A 19,690-nucleotide genomic window follows, 5' to 3' on the forward strand; every position below is an offset into this window, starting at 1 on the left:
ATGGACAGAACCTGGTGGGCTACAGTCCACGGGGTCACAAAGAGTTGGACACGACTAAAGGACCAACACTTGCACTTTTTTCCAGCCCCATATCTGAGTCTGGCAGGTGTGTATGGAGGGCTGGGCATGTCTCACCACACATGAAGGTCCAGCTGCAGTGACATAGTGCGACTGGATTCTAGAGCCCATTGGGACCCCTCCTGCTGGGACTGACAGCCCACCTGCCCACCCTTGGGACAGTACATGCTGAGGGCCTGTCCTGGGCTGGGGAACTCAAGGGTTAAAAAAAAAGGACAGGTCATATGGGTAGTTCCAAGTTTAGTTTTTAAAGGAACATCCATACGATTCTCCACAGTGACTTATCAGTTTACATTTCCACCAACAGTGCAAGAGGGTTCCCTTTTCTCCACACCCCCTCCAGCATTTATTATTTGTAGATTTTTTGATGATGGCCATTCTGACCAGTGTGAGATGATACCTCATTGCAGTTTTGATTTGCTACTGATGAACCTATTTCCAAGGGAGGAATACAGACACACACATAGAGAGTGGACATGTGGACACAGGGAGGGGAGGGAGGGGTGGGATGAACTGGGAGATTAGGGTTGACATCTATACACTACCATGTATAGAATAGACTGCTAGGGGAACCTCCTATTAAAGCACAGAAGCTCAGCTCAGTGCTCTGTGGTGACCTAGATGGGAGGGCTAGGGAGAGGGGGAGGGGAGTCCAGAAGGGAGGGGAAGTATGTATGCATATAACTGATTCACTTCATTGTACTGCAGAAACTAACACAACATTATAAAGTAACTATATTCCAATTAAAAAAATTTTTTTAATGAAAACAAAAGGGCTATTTCTTGCTCTGCATGCTCCATTTTAATGAGGTATGCGTGTGTGCTAAGTTTCTTCAGTCATGCCCGACTCTTTGCGACCCCGTGGACTGCAGCCCACCAGGCTCCGCTGTCCATGGGATTCCCCAGGCAAGAATACTGGAGTGGGTTGCCATTCCCTCCTGCAGGGGATCTTGCGGACCTGTGAAGCTCTTTGGTGGGGAGAGGCTGACAATTGTCTCCTCAGCAGAGAAACACCTTAATTTCAGATGGTAAAAGTCCAGATCGATGTTGAGAGTGTGACCACGCACGGGGCGTGTCCCTGCAGTGTGTAGCACGGGAAGAGGGGAAATGCATAAAGAGGCACAATCTGCATCATATTATCCCCCAGGAAGTCCCTGAAGCTTGTGCTGCCCGGAGACTGGAAAAGGCACAAGGCCTGCTTGAGGGGAAGGTGTCCTTTGAGGTCAAACCTCTAACTGGAAGCAGCTAGAGGCAGAAAGGATAATGGGGCCATGACTGCAGGTGAAACCGGCCAACAAAGACCAGTCAGGGCAGAAGGGGAACAGACGCAACTGAACTCTTTAATAACATTAACTTCTAATGGTAAGAGGGAAACAAGTGAAAATGACTCTTATGCCTAGGTGCATAAAATATGAAAATGAAAATCCAAGACTCTTAATATTTCTTCAGATTTATCACGGCATTCACAATTTAATGTTCCTATAGAAACATGTGCCTCTAAGGGAAATTGGAGCATGATCATGGAGGCCCCCACTAGTGTGTGACCCCCATTTTACTCCAAGGGGTGCAGAGACAGAAACCAGTGGCTCTGTACATTACTTTTCAGTAAGCTCATGAACCTTATTCATTTTTATGGCTGACTTTGAGCCTTACTGGCATAAGTTGGTCAGAGATTTGTTATGTGTCCTTGTCTTTGTGGCTTCCTGTTCCTTTTAGAAATACAACTCTAATTTTATCAGTAAAATCAGTTAAAAAAAAGAAAGAAAGAAAGAAAATCAACTGTCAGGCAAACTTTACAAAGCACATATATTCTCCACACCAATGACGGTGTCTCACATCCTCTGCGCCTCGCTGGGTGCCTGCTCCCTGTGGAAGCAGAGATCTTCCTTTTCATCAACAGGCAGCATCCCTCTAAAGAACTCTCTGTAGTGAACTCATGCAAGAAAGTATTAAACCGTTCATCTTCTTTATTACCTGGGAGGAGGAATGAGAGGGGAAAGCCAATAAAAATCTAGTGAAATGCTTGGAGCAAATGATCCCTGGTTGGGCTTCCCTGGTGGCTCAGATGGTAAAGAATCTGCCTGGAATGCAGGAGGCCAAGGTTTCATCCCTGGGTTGGGAAGATTCCCTAGAGAAGCAAATGGCAACCCACTCCAGTATTCTTGCCTGGAGAATTCCATGGGCAGAGGAGTCTGACAGGCTACAGTTCATGGGGTTGCAAAGAGTCAGACATAACTGAGAGACTAACAAATATGCTGCAAATATGGAGACGGGAGGTGAGGGCTGGACTCTGCTTTATAATACAAGAGCAACGATGTAAATGTTTAAGATTCAAGTACTTGGACTTCACTGGAATAGGCAGTGATCCCTTCCTCGGCTTGATTATTACAATACTTTTCAAGAAGGTTCTATTTGGTGAGTCATTTGATTGTCTAAACACACTTTTCTTTCTTGTCAGGGCTTAATTCCAGCTGGGTCACTTGCCCACAGATCCAAGCCCATAGGCATTTGACGGCTTCGCGGGTTGGGTGGTTTCTCTGGGTGTGACTGGCCATCTTGAGATCAGATTCCCGGACACGCTGGCGGAGGCTTTGTCTGGGAAAGGCACTGGCCCACACTGGCTCTGAACCGGTCTGGGGAGACAGGGGCCATGCCCGGGAATACAGCGGGTCAGGAACAGTGTGACAACTGGGTATCCTGAGGATGGAGGTCACCAAGCCAGAGAAGGAGTAGGAATGTGTCCACCCCACAGACATCTCTGGAATGTTCTGAGCCTCAGGAACTGTGGAAGGCTGAATGGGCGAAACCAGTAACTTCTGCTGCAGCACGAAGGTGCGAGTGATCCAGCAGCACATGGTGGGGCTTTGGTCTTCTTCCTTCCGAGGGTCTCCGCCAGTGTTTGCGCTCAGATCCCCGCACCGTGGGGCTCTGAGCTGGACCAGGGTAGTCATCTTGGTGCCCTTCTGCCCTGTCAGCCCTGCTTACCCTCATCTTCTCTCTCACCCTTCTCCATTACGAGAACTCCTTTGAGCTGTGGGCGGGGTCTGGGTGCCAGGTTTTGGGCCCTGCTGGCTTCTCGACCATGACTCTGGCTGCATGAAGGCCATGTGAGTCAGGAACTCAAGAGACGCCCAATTACTTAGTTTGTGGCAGGTCACAGTGGGTTATCTGAGTCATGAGGGGGCCATTGGTCATCTATGGGCCACGGCTACTGTGGGTCCTGTGGAGACTGGGTTGGGTATCGATTGAACTCAGACCTGGTTTACTAGCAAGAGAGGAGGGATCAAAGGACCCAATGTATGGGGAAAGTTCTAACATTATCCAGTGGTCTGGGTACTGGTTCTTTAACAGCACAGTATTTTGGAAGCACCTGCAGAGATTGAAAAGACATCAATGCCTATGTCCCATGTAAGAATTCTGATGTCACTGGTAAAGGGTGAATGCAAATTTTCTTTTGCTTTATAGAAAATAAACTTAGTGGTTTACCAAATAGCAGACATTTATTTTCTAAGTTTCCATGGGTTAGGAGTTGGGACATGCTCTGGCTGGCCCCCTGCCCAAAGTCTCAACCAAGGTGTTGGCTGTGCTGTGTTCTCTGCTGGCAGGATTCACTTCCTTGTGGTTTTAGGGCTGATGGCTTCGGCTTTCCTGGCTGTCAGCTGGTCCCAGAGGCAACCCACAGTTCACAGACAGCACGGCTCTTCTCCCTCTTCAAGGCCTCCAGGAGACAGCAAGAGCTGGGTAAGAGTCTTACTTAATCTTAGAGTAATATCATTGCAGGAGGGACACTTTGTCCCATAATATAACCTCATCATTGCAGGAGGGACATTTTGCCCCATAATGTAACCTCATCGAGGCAGAGACATCCACCACCTTTACCACTGCTCTTGGTTGGAAGCAAATCACAAGCTCCACCACTATCTCAGGGAGGGTGTAACTGACTGTAACTGAGAGTGTGACATACCTCAGGTGTGTCTGCCACATGCTATGATGTGGCCACTGGGACTCTTCAAAGCTCCCAAGAAAATTTTAACCTGGAGCAAAATCTGGGAGCCACTGGGAGTTGAAGAACCTTTAAGTTGCCTGATTCTAGAGGTGATCTTTTCTCCTTCCTGCAGGCACTGCCCAATCCAGGCCCAGCTGCCAACTACAGATTCCTTCATCCTGGGATGCTCCAAAACATCTCGGGGGAGACATTGCTGGTGTGCTTGAATATATCTGTTGAAGTTTGGAAAGAAGGGTTGATTTACACAGTTAAATTGGCAAATCATTGTAAAAAGTTGTCTATCTACATTCTTAACATTGTTAAGAAAAGCAACTTCCATTTAAATTGCATTTTGTATACAAAAGAAAAAGAAGCACTGTAGACTGAATTGGTCCCTTCAAAATTCATACGTTGAAGCCCTAATCCTCACTATGACTGCATTTGGAATAAGATCTTTAGCAGATAATTGGTGGTAGTGGTTCAGTTGCAAAATCGTGTCTGACTCTTTGCAACCCCATGGACTGTAGCCCGCCAGGTTCCTCTATCCATGGGATTTTCCAGGCCAGAACACTGGAGTGGGTTGTCATTTCCTTTTCCAGGGCATCTTCCTGACCCAGGGATTGATCCCAGGTCTCCTGCATTGGCAGGTGGATTCTTTACCACTAAGCCACCTGGGAAGCAGGAGATAATTAGGGTTAAATAAAGTCATAAGTTCAGTTCAGTTCAGTCGCTCAGTCATGTCTGACTCTTTGCGACCCCATGAATTGCAGCACGCCAGGTCTCCCTGTCCATCACCAACTCCCAGAGTTCACTCAAACTCATGTCCATCAAGTCGGTGATGCCATCCAGCCATCTCATCCTCTGTCGTCCCCTTCTCCTCCTGCCCCCAATCCCTCTCAGCATCAGAGTCTTTTCCAATGAGTCAGCGCTTCACATGAGGTGGTCAAAGTACTGGAGTTTCAGCTTTAGCATCAGTCCTTCCAAAGTACACCCAGGACTGATCTCCTTTAGAATGGACTGGTTGGATCTCTTTGCAGTCCAAGGGACTCTCAAGAGTCTTCTCCAACACCACAGTTCAAAAGCATCAATTCTTCAGCGCTCAGCTTTCTTCACAGTCCAACTCTCACATCCATACATGACCACTGGAAAAACCATAGCCTTGACTAGATGGACTTCGTTGGCAAAGTAATGTCTCTGCTTTTGAATATGCTATCTACTACTACTACTACTAAGTCACTTCAGTCGTGTCCGATTCTGTGCGACCCCATAGACGGCAGCCCACCAGGCTCCCCCGTCCCTGGGATTCCCCAGGCAAGAACACTGGAGTGGGTCACCATTTCCTTCTCCAATGCATGAAAGTGAAAAGTGAAAGTGAAGTCGCTCAGTCGTATCTGACTCTTAGAGACCCCATGGACTGCAGCCTACCAGGCTCCTCCATCCATGGAATTTTCCAGTCAAGAGTACTGGAGTGGGGTGCCATTGCCTTCTCCGATATGCTATCTAGGTTGGTCATAACTTTCCTTCCAAGGAGTAAGTGTCTTTTAATTTCACGGCTGCAATCACCATCTGCAGTGATTTTGGAGCCCAAAAAAATAAAGTCGTAAGAGTGGGGCCCTAATCAGATAGGATAGTGGCCTTATAAGGAAAGACAGCTAGATCTCCCTCTTTCTGTTGTGTGATGACACAGCAAGAAGGTAGCAATCTGCATAGTCAGGAAGAGGGCTCTCACCAGAACCCAACCATCCTGCACCCTGATCTAGGATTTACAGTCTCCAGAACTGTGAGAAACGTTTTTGCTGTTTAAGCTACTCAGTCTGGTATTTTCTTATGGCAACCCTAGCTGCAAACTAACAAAAGTATTCCAGAATAAGAATTAGATGAAGGAAAGTAACATCATGGCCTTGGAATTGTGGGATATACTTTTAAAAGCCAAAAAAATTTCAAAAGAAACATTTAACATTGATTATCAGACTCTAAACAAGTCTGTGTTTTAAAGTGTCTGTTACCTACAAAAATATAGTCCACTGATCTTTGACAAAGAGGCAAAGGCAATACATTAGAGAAAAGACAGTCTGTTTTACAAATGGTGCTGGAAATAGTGGACATCCACAGACAAGAATATGAATCTATTCACAGATCTCACACAAAAAAACTAACACAAAGTAGATCATAGACCTAAATATAAAGTGCAAACTGTGAAACTCCTAGTAGATAATAGGATAAAATTTAAATGACTTTGAATATGGCAATGACTTTTTAGATGTAGCACCAAAGTCTCAATTTATCAAAGAGATCATTCATCAGCTGGATTTAACTAAAAATAAAAACTTCTGCTCTGCAAAAGACAGTCATGAGAATGAGAAGATAAACCACAGACTGGGAAAAAATATTTGCAAAAGATGTGCATGTGTGCTAAATTGCTTCAGTTGTGTCCAACTCTTTTTGACCCTATGGATTATAGCCTGCCAGGCTCCTCTGTCCATGGGATTTTCCAGGAATGAATACTGGAGTGGGTTGCCATGCCCTCCTCCAGGGGATCTTCCCCACCCAAGGATAGAACCCACATGTCTTACATCTCCTGCATTGGCAGGCAGATTCTTTACCATAGTGTCACATGGGAAGCCCTTGCAAAAGACACATCTGATAAAGAACTGTTATCCAAAATATACAAAGAACTCTTAAAACTTACCAATAAGAAAATAAACAACCCGATTTAAAACTAGGCAAACAACCTAAACAGAAACCTCACTGAAGAAGGTATATAGATGGCAGATAGCACATGAAAAGATGCTCCACATTATATGTCATTATGGAATTGCAAATTAAAACAATATAAGATACCATTATATACCTATCAGAATGGCCAAAATCCAGAATACAGACAACACCAAATGCTGGCCAGGATGTAGAGCAACAGGAACTCTCAATCACTGCTGGTGGGAATGCAGAATAGTGCAGCCACTTTGGAATACTGGGGATTTCCTACAAAATTAAACATACCTTTATCAAGTGATCCAGAAATCCCACTCCTTTGTATTTGCCTAATGAGTTCAAAACTTTTGTTGCACAAAAACTTGCATGTGATTTTTTTTTCACATGATGTTTATAGCAGCTTCGTTCATAATTGCCAAAACTTGGAAGCAGGCAAGAAGTCCTTCAGTAAGTGAATAGATAAACTACAGTCCATCCAATCAATGGAATATGCAGCGCTGAAAAGAAGTGTTATCAAGCCATAAAAAGACATGGAGGAAACTTAACGGCATATTACAAAGTGAAGGAAGTCAATCTGAAAAGGCTACATATTGTTTGATTCCAACTATCCGGCATTCAGGAAAAGGCAAAACTATGGAGACAAAAAAATATCAGTGGTTGCCAGGGGTGGGGATAGGTAGAGTTAAACGGGGAGAACAGGGACAGTAAAACTACCACATATGTATGTCATTAAACTTTTGTCTGAATCCATAGATGGAACAGCCCTGAAAGTAAACCCTAATGCGAACTGTTTACATTGAGTGATAACAGTGTATATCACTATAGGTTCCTTGATGATTACAAATGTACCAAGTGGTGCAGAGTCTGACAGTGAGGCTGTGCTGTGTGGGGCAGGGGCAGTAAAAGAATTCTCTGTAACTTCTCCTCAGTTTTGCTATGAAGACAAAACTGGTCTAAAAACAGTGCCTAATATTTAAAGTGTTCATTTAAAGAGTCTTTATTTTATTTTAAAATTTGATTGAAGTATTAGTTGATTTACAGTGTTGTGTTAATCTCTGCTGTACAGGAAAGTGATTCAGTTTTATATATATATATATATATATATATATAGGCATATATATATATATAACCTTTATATATACATATAAGCCTGTATATATATATATATATATATATAAGCCTATATATATATAGGCTTCCCTGGTGGCTCAGATGGTAAAAAGTCTGTCTGCAATGCAGGAGACCCCAGTTTGATTCTTGGGTCAGGAAGATCCCCTGGAGAAGGGATAGGCTACCCACTCCAGTATTCTTGGGCTTCCCTGGTGACTCAGATGGCAAAGAATTTGCTCACAATATGGGAGACCTGGGTTCAATCCCTGGGTTGGAAGATCCCCTGGAGGAGGGCATGGCAACCCATGCCAGTATTCTTGCCTGGCGAATCCTCATGGACAGAGGGGGACTGATGGGCTACAGTCCGTGGGGGTCACAAACAGTCAGACACAACTGAGTGACTAAGCACACACACACATATATATACACTCCTTTTCATATTCTTTTCCATTATGGCTTATCACTGGATATTGAATATAGTTCTCTGTGCTACACAGTGGGCTTCCCTGGTGGTTCAGATGGTAAAGAATCCGCCTGCAATGCAGGAGACCACTATTTGATCTCTGCATCAGGAAGATCCCTTGGAGAAGGAAATGGCAACCCATTCCAGTATTCTTACCTGGGAAATCCGATGGACAGAGGAGCCTGGCAGACTACAGTCCACAGGGTTGCACAGTCGGACAGGACTGAGAGGCTCACTTTCACTTTCTGTGCTATACCGTAGGACCTTGTTTACCCATTCTCTATAGAATAGTTTGCATCTGTTAATCCCAAACACCCAATCCTTCTCTCCTACATCCCCCATCCCTCTTGGCAACCACAAGTCTGTTTCCTATGTCTGTGAGAGTGTTTCTGATTGTGTTGTATTTTAGAGTCCACATATAAGATCATATGGTATTTGTCTTTCTCTTTCTGACTTCCCTTAGTATGATAAGCTTTAGGTCCATCTATGTTGCTGTAAATGGCAACGTTTCATTCTTTTTCTATGACCAAATAATAATCCATCATATATATATATGGATTATTATACATATATGCTAAGTTGCTTCAATCATGTTTGACTCTTTGCGGCCCCATGGACTGTAGCCTGCAAGGCTCATCCATCCATAGGATTCTCCAGGCAAAGATCCTGGAGTGGGTTGCCATTTCCTACTCCAGAGGATCTTCCCTACCCAGGGATTGAAACTGGATGTCTTGTACCTCCCGCATTGCCCGGCAGATTCTTTACCATTAGTGCCACTTGGGATACATCTTTATCCATTTGCCTATCAATGGGCATATATGTCGTTTCCATGTCTTAGCTATTGTGAATAGTGCTTCTATGAACATTGGGGTGCATGTTTCTTTTCAAATTACAGTCTTCTCTGGATACATGTCCAGGAGTGGGATTGCTGGATCATGTGACAACTCTATTTTTAGCTTTTTTGAGAAAACTTCATACCGTTCTCTATACTTGCAGTACCAGTTTACATTCCCACCAACAAAGTAGGGTGTTTTTCTTTTCTCCACACCCTCTCCAGCAATTATTTATTATTTATAGGTAAAGAGCCTTTATTTTAAAAGTGAAAAGTCAGAGGGCCAGAAATATGCCTAAATTGTAAATAACAATTTACAGTTTCTGGAATTCATAAAGAAACTTTCATCAAGAGATACAAGAAAGAATCCATTTTAACCACAGAAAGACAGGCTCTGTGATCAAGTAGGTCACCCAAGGGACCCACAAAGGGACAATAACCATAAGAGAGAGGATCACCCACACAATTTCAGAAACCTGCAGAATGAAGAGAACAATGGGAACAGTCTTAGCCCTCAGAGGAGCAAATATCACAGGAACAATCACCCTGGTGACAGGGTTAGAGGAACAAGACTGCCCTCTCTGGGGGCTACACAGGCTCTCCTGGGATGAGGGAAGTGAGAATGACTCAGCAGTTTCATTTCCTGGTGGGCTGAGGCTCATGGGAAATATTGAGCCCAGAGCACCATGGGAAATGGCTCTTTATATGCTCAGGCAGGATCCCTTCCCTGCTTTCCCCACGTGTACCCACAGGAGGGCGGTACCAAGCTGGGTGAGAACTCCTTGAAGTGAAAGAGTGGGGCCTACAGACTAACAGTGTGGGGCTTGGAGCCTGCAGTGCCAATGTGATCCAGCGTAGCCTCAGGCCAGACAGGTTAGCTCAGGTGGGGGTGGTTCAGTCAGGCTCCTTCAGGTTTTATAAGGTTCAGGTTCTGACAGATACCTCAGGTTCTGTCAGTTTCCATCAGGTTCTGACACATTCTGTCAGGTTCCCTCAGGTTCTGACAGCTCTATCAGATTCCAAGAGGTTCTAACAAGTTCTGTCAGGTTCTGTTAGATTTGGTCAGGTTCTGACCAGCTCCCTCGGCTTCTGATATTCTCTCAGGTTCCAATAGGTCGTCCCTTCAGGTTTTTTCGGGCTCTATCAGGTCCTGTTAGTTTCCCTCAGGTTTTCTAATTCTCTGGCAGGTTCTATTGGATTTGGTGAGATCTGACAGGACCCTCAGGTTCTGACCGATTCTCTGGTTCTGTCAGGTTCTGACAGGTTCCATCAGGTTCTGTCAGATTTAGTCAGGTTCTGTCAGATTGGACAGAGTTGGTCAGGTCTGACAGGATCCCTCAGGTTCTGACTGATTCTCTCAGATTGTCAGGTTCAGTCAGGTTTTGTCAGATTCGTTCAGGTCCTGACAGATTCCCTCAGATGCTCATAGATTCTCACATGTTCTAACAGGTATTATCAGATTTGGTCATGTTATGACCAGCTCCCTCAGGTTCTGACATTCTCTCAGGTTCCAACACTTTCCTTCAGGTTTTGTCAGTCTCTGGCAGGTTCTATCAGATTTGGTAAGATCTGACAGGACCCTCAGGTTCTGACCAATTCTCTGGTTCTGTCAGGTTCTGACAGGTTCCATCAGGTTCTGTCAGATTTAGTCAGGTTCTGTCAAATTGGACAGATTTGGTCAGGTCTGACAGGATCCCTCAGGTTCTGACTGATTCTCTCAGGTTCAGTCAGGTTTTGTCAGATTTGTTCAGGTTCTGACAGATTCCCTCAGGTGCTCACAGATTCTCACATGTTCTAACAGGTATTATCAGATTTGGTCATGTTCTGACCAGCTCCCTCAGGTTCTGACTTTCTCTCAGGTTCCAACACTTTCAGGTTTTGTCAGTCTCTGGCAGGTTCTATCAGATTTGGTAAGATCTGACAGGACCCTCAGGTTCTGACTGATTCTCTGGTTCTGTCAGGTTCCCTCAGGTTCTGTCAGATTCAGTCAGATTTGGTCAGGTCTGACAGGATCCCTCAGGTTCGGGCCAATTCTCTCTGTTGGGTTATGACAGATTTCCTTAGGTTCTAATAGATTCCCTCAGGTTCTGACCAATTCTCTCAGATTCTGTCAGTTTCAATCAGGTTTTGTCAGAGTTGATCAGAATCTGACAGTTTCCCTCAGGTTTTCACAGATTCTCACAGGTTCCAACAGGTTTGTCAGATTTGGTCAGGTTCTGTCACATTCTGTCAGATTTGTTCAGGGGCTTACAGTTTCCCTCAGTTTCTGACAGATTTTGACAGATTCTCTCAGGGTCTGATCAATTCTATTTCTGTCATGTCCTGACAGGTTTCCTTTGGTTCTGACAGATTCTCTGAGGTTCTGACATGTTCTCTCAGGTTTTGTCAGATTCGGTCAGATTTGGTCAGGTTCTGACTGATTCTCTCGGGTTCTGTCAGATTTGGTCAGATTCTGACAGGACCTCGGATTCTGAGTGATTCTTTCTGGTTCTGTCAGGTCCTGAGAGGTTCCCTCAGGTTTTGTCAGATGTGGTCAGGTTCTCCTCCCTGTGTGACTTGCTCCCACCTACCTGCTGGGGGCGCCCTAACCTCACTGCTTTTCTTTGCAGATCCCAGAGGACCAAGCCCTGGCATCAGCAGAAGTTAATTCCAGAGTTTCTTCCCTCCCAACCTCTACAGGTCCCTGTTGGATCGGGACACAGTTCATCCACCACCACCTGAAATTCTTCTCCTGGTGATCCTCATCTTTCTCCTCTCTGTTCTCTTGCCCCTCCTCCCTGACCCTTGCTCTTCACTGAGCCCCCTTCTGTGGACCAGACAGTCTAAAATCACAGCTAGTCCTTCTTCTGCTGCCTGTGTCTCAAGAGTCAGGCAGCTTGGCCATGTGCCCTCCAGTCAGCAAGCGGTATGGGGCAGAGGGCATGTCCTATCTCCATGCATCCTGGAGGTATCAGCTTCAACATGGCAGACAGCTAAGGATCTGCTTTGCTTGTTACAAGGCTGCCTTTCTGTTCCTTAAGCAGCAGCTAGAGTCAGAAGACTTGGAAGATGGAGATTGGGACCCTGAGCTTATGGATAACTCAGAGACAGGGTCTGAGCAAGGGTCATCCCCAGTGATGGGGCCAAACTGGGCGCAGGGCCTATGGGAGCCTGCACAGGGCGAGTCTGTGGGCTGGGGATTGGACACCCTGGCGTCAGGCCCTGTGGAGTCAGAAGACATGGACCTAGATGATCACTTTGTGCCCACTGAGCTGCAGGCTCAGGATGCGGCACCTCTGGGCCTGGACGCTGAAGATGCTGACTGGACCCAAGGCCTTCCCTGGAGATTTGGGGAAATCCCTACCTGTTCCCACTGGCCAAGCCCCCCCGTTCCATGGGAGGGGATTTTCAAAGTGGACTTGCCTCCAGGAGAGCCCATGGTATTGGAGCTGGGCACCACACAGGACATGGACCCTCTTGAGGCTGAAGCCTATTTGTTGGACCTGCAGATCCTCTCCCTAGTGGGCTGCTATGATGCTGTCTACCTCCAGAAGATGAAGCCAAGAGGGGTCCGAATGACCCCAGGCCAGTGTTGGAAACTGCTGTTGGAGCCTGATGAGATGTGGGTGGTGAAACTCCAAGATGCACCCCAGAAGCAGGAACTGCACCACTGGAAGCTAAGCATTCTGGAATCCTCCCCTCCAGAGCAGATTGAAGAGCTGGCGCCTGCAGATTCAGCCCTGCTTAAGAGGGGATTCACCATCCTTTCTTATTCACCCTGGGCCAAGAGGAAGCCTGAGGAGGGGGACTCAGCCTCTAGGCCACAGTCCTCCACCCAAGGAGGGGATGCCGGCACCAGTGGGCCCAGAGAGCCTGGAGAGAACCTGGCTGCTGTGGGAGCCGTGGCCCTGGGAGAGCTGCCACATTTCCAGCCCCTCGACCCAGGGTCCCAGAACTGAGGGACTGAGGTCCACATGGTCACCATTGTCCTGGCTTCCCCAGAACATCAGAGGCTAAAAGGACTGACCACTCCACAGAAGCCCTCGACTGGTAGAGAAATGCCATGGGTGGGATACATACTCTCAGTCTTGGGTGACAGGGTCACCAGATGGTCTCTGGGTCTCCACAGGACCCTGTCAGCAGCACTGGACATTCTGCTCTGTAGCGAGAGAAGGCCCGGTTTTAAATGTTGGCCTTTTAATGCAGTTTGACAGTTTAGTTCTTGTTTTTTTTTTTAATTTAATAAAGTATTAAGAGTTGTGCATCAAAGCCCTGTCTTAACTCATCCTCAGCTAGTCTTTATTGTCTCAGTGTTCCGGTCAAGTCACCTTTACAGATTTAAGTCCCCTGGGAGCAGGGGACAGAGAGGGGAGCAGCACAGGCCAGATGGGGATTCTGGTCAGTTTTTTGGCTCATAGTGCTTACAGGTGTTTATCACATTATTTATAAACAACTAATACATACACACATGCTTAAAATAACAAAGAGCCATACTTTGAACAATGAGACTGTGTCATCAAATGCAGATTTTAGTCACTCTAAATTTGTGCCCCTGATATTTAAAAACAAACAAACAAACAAAAACTAGAGGTAGAACCATGCACAAAAATTGCTAATAATGTTCACGACACAGGAGAGGGAAATGGGGGACCGTGTGCATCAGCCTCTCCATGCTTTGCACAGACTTACAGAAGGAAGCTTTGGAGGTCTTGTCAGCAGAGTGCTGTGGGCCAGGAAGAAGCTCTTAACTGGCAACTTCTCTTCCTTATAAACAACCAATCTAGAGGGTTCCACAGTCCCCTGCTTGGAGTCTGGTTGGCAGAGCCTCCAGTGATTCAAAGATGAGCTGTGTCTCTTTCAGTGAAAGATGCAGTCTAAGGGTCTACTCTAGGGGTGGGAGTTGGGGAGTTGCTGCTATGTTAGGTATTAACATAGCAGTAAGGTTCTTTCATTGACATCTGGGAACAGTCTTTTTCTCTCATACCTTTCAGATGTGAATCTCCAGGCAGGTCTTGAAGACATCTGATGCTAATTAGATGGAGGGAAGGCATTGATACAGCAGCCACTCAAAACACTTCATTTCAACACGATCTCATAACTCTGTAGGCATTTATCGACTTGGAGTCTGTATTTGAACGTACATCTGGCTCTTCTTCCAAGTAAAGAGCGTGGTCTTGCCTTCATCCTCTCCTTTCTCTGTCCCTCCAGGTTAAACAGTCCATTTATTCATGGATCCAGCAAACCCTTGTTTGAGGCAGGCTATTTTTCTTAAATGACCCAGCTGCTTTGCAGTACTGCGGTGATGCTGAGGTCAGGAGGAGGCAGCCCTGAAATAGTGCCCAAGCAAGAGCCCCAGCTCTTTGCCAAGAGGCTACAGCTAGTTCCTCAGCTCTTCTCATCTGAAAATGGGAAAAACATCAATTCACAAGGTAATGGTGAAGATGAAATAAGATCAAGTGTATCCTAAAAAAATTAAACATAATTTCCATATGACCCAACAATTCTGCTCCTAGGTATGTACCCAAATAATTTAAAAACATATACCCACATGCTTCTAGCAGCATTATTCACAAAAGGTGGAAACAACCCAAAGTTCATCAACTGACAAATGGATAAACAAACTGTGATCTAGCCATACAGTGGGGTGTTACTATTAAGCCATAAAGAGAATGAGGCTTCCCTGTTGGCTCAGTGGGAAAGAATCCACCTGCTAATGCAGGAGACACAGTTTCGATCCCTGGGTTGGGAAGATCCCCTAGAGAAGGAAATGGCTACCCACTCCAGTATTCTTGCCTGGGAAGTCCCATGGACAGAAGAACCTGGCGGGCTACAGTCCACAGGGTTGCAAAAGAGTAGGACAGGACTGAAGTGACTAAAGCAAAAACGAAAAGGAGTGAAGTTCTGATGCTGCAACATGAAACTGTGATAAGCGAATGGAGTTGTCACAAAAGAGTTTGCCTTCTATAATTTCATTTCTGTGAAATATTCAGAATAGGCAAATCCATAGAAACAATAGCAATGAATGGTTGCCAGAGACTGAGGGAAAAGGGGAAGAGGAAATAATTGCTTAGTGGATATAGGATCTCCTTCTGAGTTGATGAAAATATTCTGGAACTAGATGGAGGTGATAGTCGCACAATATTGTGAATGTACTACAAGCCACTGGATAGTTAACTACGTTATGTGAATTTCACTGCAATTAAAAAAAATCAAATGTAAACATGTAGAACATTGGCCCAGAGTAGGGGTAATTGTCCGTTCTATTTTCAGAGAACCTGTGAAGAACAGTGCCAACAATCCCACCCCCCCACTGCCCCCCGCCCCCACCAGCCCTGCCATGCTGCTCCAATGTGAATTAATCCACTCTTTCCATTAAAACAGCTACAGTCAGCTTTGTCCTTTAGTGGAAACTCTGGCCTTCTCACTGTATACAATTACACGGTGATTTTCTCTCAAATCCAGAGCAGCAGCACAAATAATTACGCTTATTACATTCACAGCCTGGGTGCCTGTGGAGGGATATTCCTGTCAGGTGTCCCAAATAGCATTAAAAGTAATTTGTCATTGATCAGCAATTCAAATTTAACTGGATTCTGTATTTTATCAGTCGATGGTGTGCCGGCCCCAGAAGGTCAGACCTGGTGTGTGTCTCTGTGAGGAACTAGGCCGAGAGCACTGGAAAGAGCACAGGACAGAGAGGCTGGGTCCAAAGGGAAGGGAGATGGCACAGGGTGCATGGCATCCCACCGTCTGTGGTGCAGGCCCCTTCCAGAAACATCTACTGCAGCGCTGGCAGCATTCCCGGCCCTGGGAAGGGCCGCAGAGAGGGTTGGACAACGTACGCCATGGTTTTTCCAAACCACCCTGATAGCAGCTGCCCAGCAGGTGAGGTGGGGGTGGGGACCTATGACCCCAGAGCTTCTGGTATTTCTGAGGGAAGCAGGAGGACAGAACTGGCCAGATCTCCTTCTATTCTGCACAGGGAAGGAGCTTGATGGACACGATCAAGATGTGTGTCCATGTTGCTGACCACAACCAGGCCTGGGGCTCCTCCCGCCTCTGAGGGACCTGCTCCGGTCCAAGCCAACCCCTGCCCCTGGGGCCTGGGGCATCTTTGTGTTGCAGGAGCCTCTGTTTCTGGGGTGGTCCATGCTCTCCAGTGCCCAGACCCTGGGCCCTTGGTGGAAACACTGCAGGAAGGATGAAGTGTCTCCACAAATTGTCCTGCCACGGCAACGATTTCTGTGTTGGGGGCAACATGGGTGAAGTGTGTGCTTTCAGGAAAGGGGTCCCTGCCCCAACCCACAGGCAGAAATCTGCTAATGTTTCTGGGGCTTCTTTAGAAGTTTCTGTGTTAGGCAGGGAAGACAACTAGGGACTGAGACTTCCCTACCCCAACCTCAGGCACCCCCACCAGCTGAGAGCTGGGCTACTTCTAGCACCTGAGGAGGTGGCACGGGGTCCAGATGTTCCTGTGGGGGCCCTAGCATGCTGTGAAGGAGGCACGCACCCCCTCCCCTGCAGTCTGACCCTCTGAAGACCCAGGCCTCGGGGCCTCTGGGCCTTGTGCTGTGGCTGCTGATGGGCCACACCCTGACCTGCACAGGCCACGGTAGCACAGGGCAGATGTCCAGGCACCCAGGACCTCACTGCACCAGGGGACGGTTGACCACTCCTTGGCTTGAGCTGAGACGGTGGCCTGTTCCAGCTTTAATCTCTGTCTTCTGGGGGCTTCAGCTTTGTGCCTGGCAGGTCATACCACATGGACCCCTATGATTTAGGAGAATCACTTCCTCCTGCCATGTCCTAGCAGTCCCACAGCACAGAGCCCCCTCCTCCAGGACCCCCTCCTGGACCAGCCCCCTCTGTGGTTAGAGGGGATGTCTGTCTCTTCCCCTCACTCAGCCAGGAGCCAAACACAGCCCAGATGCAGCTGCCCTTCTGTCTTGGGCAGCCACTTGAAAGGTGATCGTGGCTCTTCTCCTCACTAGACCGAACATTTCTTAAAGGCAGGGACCGTGGTGTCACCTTCATCTTCATCACCATCATTGTCTTGACCACCAGTGGTTACTGACAGCCACCAGCACTTATAAGCATAAACTCCTTTAAATCTCTCAATACTCAGATGAGATAAGGTCTACTTTTAGTCGCATTTTACAGATGAGGAAACTGAGGCACAGAGAGATGGTAGTTCCCCTGAGGCCATGCAGCTGCCCAGGGAAGGTGCCCAGATCCACACCAAGGCAGCTGGAGTCCCAACGTCCTTGGCCATCTCCGTATCTGGTCCAAGGCTCTCTGCCTGACTCTGCTCAACATCTGGCCCTAGGAAAGGCTAGATTAGTTGGGGTGTGTGGCGTGGAGCACCACAGAGCCTTTCAGAGGGTGAGTGAGCTCGTATGGATCAGGTTAAGAGAAAAAATAAAAGTGCAAAAAGATAGGTACAGTATGTTCCATTTACAAAAATGTTAAAGCACATTATGAATTGCACATGGAAAAGACATGATCAAAAACAAAGACTGGGAGTCACCAGGACAAAGTCAGGACAGCAGTGCCTCTAGGGAGAGAGGAGAATGGGAACTTGGAGGGTTGGGGATGCATTATTTCCTTAAACAACCATTGGAAGCAACTATGGAAAAATACCATCACTTGAGCTAGACGGAGGCACCCAGGTGCGTGTCATGTACTGAGTGAAGGTTGAAATACTGCCACTGCGGATAGTGCTGCTGCTGCTGCTGATGGTGGTGATGGAGGTGGTGGTAAAGTTGATGGTGATGATGGTCCTGCAGATTTTTAAACCTAAAGTCTATCTGAGCGTGCACTTAAATACTCCGGGAGAGACCTGTAGGAACAGGGACCCCCTATCTTGGATTCTGCCTGCAGCAGAGGTGCCTCCATTAGTTTGGAGGCCCAGGCCCTCCTCCCCACTGCTGTTTTCAGGGGTGGGGCTGAAGGGCCTCACAGAGGTGGGGCCCTGAGCTTCTGGTTTCCCAAGGAGGTAGGAAGGAGCGTGATGGCCATGCTGAGGGGAGCGGTGCCTCTGTATTCTGCTACCTGGACAGAATCAGGAGTTAGAGCCCACGGAGAATGTGAGGACATGGCCTTGGCTGTCCTGCTTTCACGACAGAACTGGAGGCCCTGGGGTTTCTATCCATCTCCTGCACCAACTTCCATTTTGCCATCCCCAGAAGGGCTCTCAGGGCCTCTGCATCCAGGCTTTTCACTCAGAATGCACAGTTTCATGGATTCTGAATTGGGGCCCTTTTCCACATGCTACCAGGCCTGAATGGCCCCCTGGGACCTGGGAGGCAGCAGCGCTGGACCTGCAGCACCTCTCCTCTAGACAAAAGGGCCACAGGGCTCCCGTAGGGGCCCCAGTGTCAACAGTGAGAGAGACAGTGTTGTGTGTACTTGACATTTCTCTTCCCTCTCCCCGCATCCAGCTTTCCCGAACCCGAATATTTATAGTTGGGACCTCTCTGAACTCTCATGAGTTCAGTCACCTGGATTGCTAGGATGCTGGAGGCTGTCTGCTAGTCTATAGGGGCCCGCCTCCAGCTGGAGACCTGGACAGGTTTTAATTGGTTTGATTGCAATCCTCATCCCTCCAGCTGGGTCTCAGATCTTGAGTATTTGAGACAAGGATTGGGGAAATTGTTTCTGAAATTGAAATCAAGTAACAACAATAGCAGCGGCATCAGGGGAAGAATCTCCTGGAAAACAGTTAGCTACTGACTGCAGAAGGGCCCTGGGCTGGGGGAGGGGCAGCCAAGCAGGTGGGTCCCTTCTGGGACCTCCTTCTGGGACCTCCTTCTGGGGCTCCCCGGGGCCCCCCGGCTGGGCCCCAGACAGTCTCTGTCAGTGACAGGTGAGGCTATGTGGGCCATTTCAGCCCAACTCTGGACTCCTTCCACTCTTTGCTCTCCTGCAAGGGGCTGGCCTAGACTCTTACAGGTGCATTGAGGCCTGTTTTCCCTCTACCCCCAGTCCTACTCCCTTCCCTTTCTCTTTCCAAGGCATTTTTTTTAGGGACTGGGGGGACAGGAAGTGACAAGATGTGCCTCTGAAAAGTCTGTGGTCAGGCTGGGTGGACACCTGTGAAGAGACCCCATGAAGCCAGATTCAGCCTATGGCATCTCATTTTCCACCTAATTTAGTAATCCAGCTGGAAAAGAGTTCTTGCAGAAAAATGATCATTTCAAAATATAATGAACCCATTATATGAAGAGCAAAGCTTTAAAGTCACATTTGTGGAAAGTGGGAGCTTTGTGATTATGATTTATGATTTAATGGTCCATAAAATGAATCAGAGACAGGCTTAGTCATGCGACTCTTTGTGACCCCATAGACTGTAACTTGCCAGGTTCCTCTGTCCAGGGAATTCGCCAGGCAAGAATACTGGAGTGGGTAGCCATTCCCTTCTCCAGGACATCTTCCCGACCCAGGGATCAAACCTGGGTCTCCTGCATTGCAGGAAGATTTCTTACCATCTGAGCCACCAGGGAAGCCCCATTACATGCAGACCAAAGTTTAA

General features: G+C 47.2%; 1 protein-coding gene and 1 long non-coding RNA gene across 5 annotated transcripts; one reads left to right on the top strand and one right to left on the bottom strand.

Annotated features, from left to right (window-relative positions):
- Positions 1 to 1,395: 1,395 nt before the first annotated feature.
- LOC123332563 lies at positions 1,396 to 14,637 on the bottom strand. 3 transcript variants are annotated; one of them, XR_006549382.2, is made up of 3 exons: positions 13,849 to 14,637; positions 4,043 to 4,296; positions 1,396 to 2,052 (listed from the first exon to the last, which is right to left on the bottom strand). It is a non-coding gene; the product is annotated as an uncharacterized LOC123332563 (long non-coding RNA). The 3 variants fall into 3 exon arrangements; XR_006549380.2 differs by lacking the exon at positions 13,849 to 14,637 and adding an exon at positions 7,064 to 7,478; XR_006549381.2 differs by lacking the exon at positions 13,849 to 14,637 and adding an exon at positions 6,915 to 6,975.
- Positions 9,931 to 13,428, top strand: LOC102413670 (testis-expressed protein 19.2-like). Of its 2 annotated transcripts, none has more exons than XM_044938738.2 (2): positions 9,931 to 10,053; positions 11,790 to 13,428. In XM_044938738.2, the coding sequence occupies exon 2, from the start codon at positions 12,063 to 12,065 to the stop codon at positions 13,116 to 13,118; it is 1,056 nt and encodes a 351-aa protein (XP_044794673.2). In that variant the 5' UTR covers positions 9,931 to 10,053; positions 11,790 to 12,062; the 3' UTR covers positions 13,119 to 13,428. The 2 variants fall into 2 exon arrangements, with proteins under 2 accessions (XP_044794673.2, XP_044794672.2); XM_044938737.2 differs by lacking the exon at positions 9,931 to 10,053 and adding an exon at positions 10,142 to 10,241.
- Positions 14,638 to 19,690: the final 5,053 nt, after the last annotated feature.

This window comes from Bubalus bubalis, chromosome 3 (genome assembly GCF_019923935.1).
Source record: "Bubalus bubalis isolate 160015118507 breed Murrah chromosome 3, NDDB_SH_1, whole genome shotgun sequence".
Classification (NCBI taxonomy): Eukaryota; Metazoa; Chordata; class Mammalia; order Artiodactyla; family Bovidae; genus Bubalus; species Bubalus bubalis.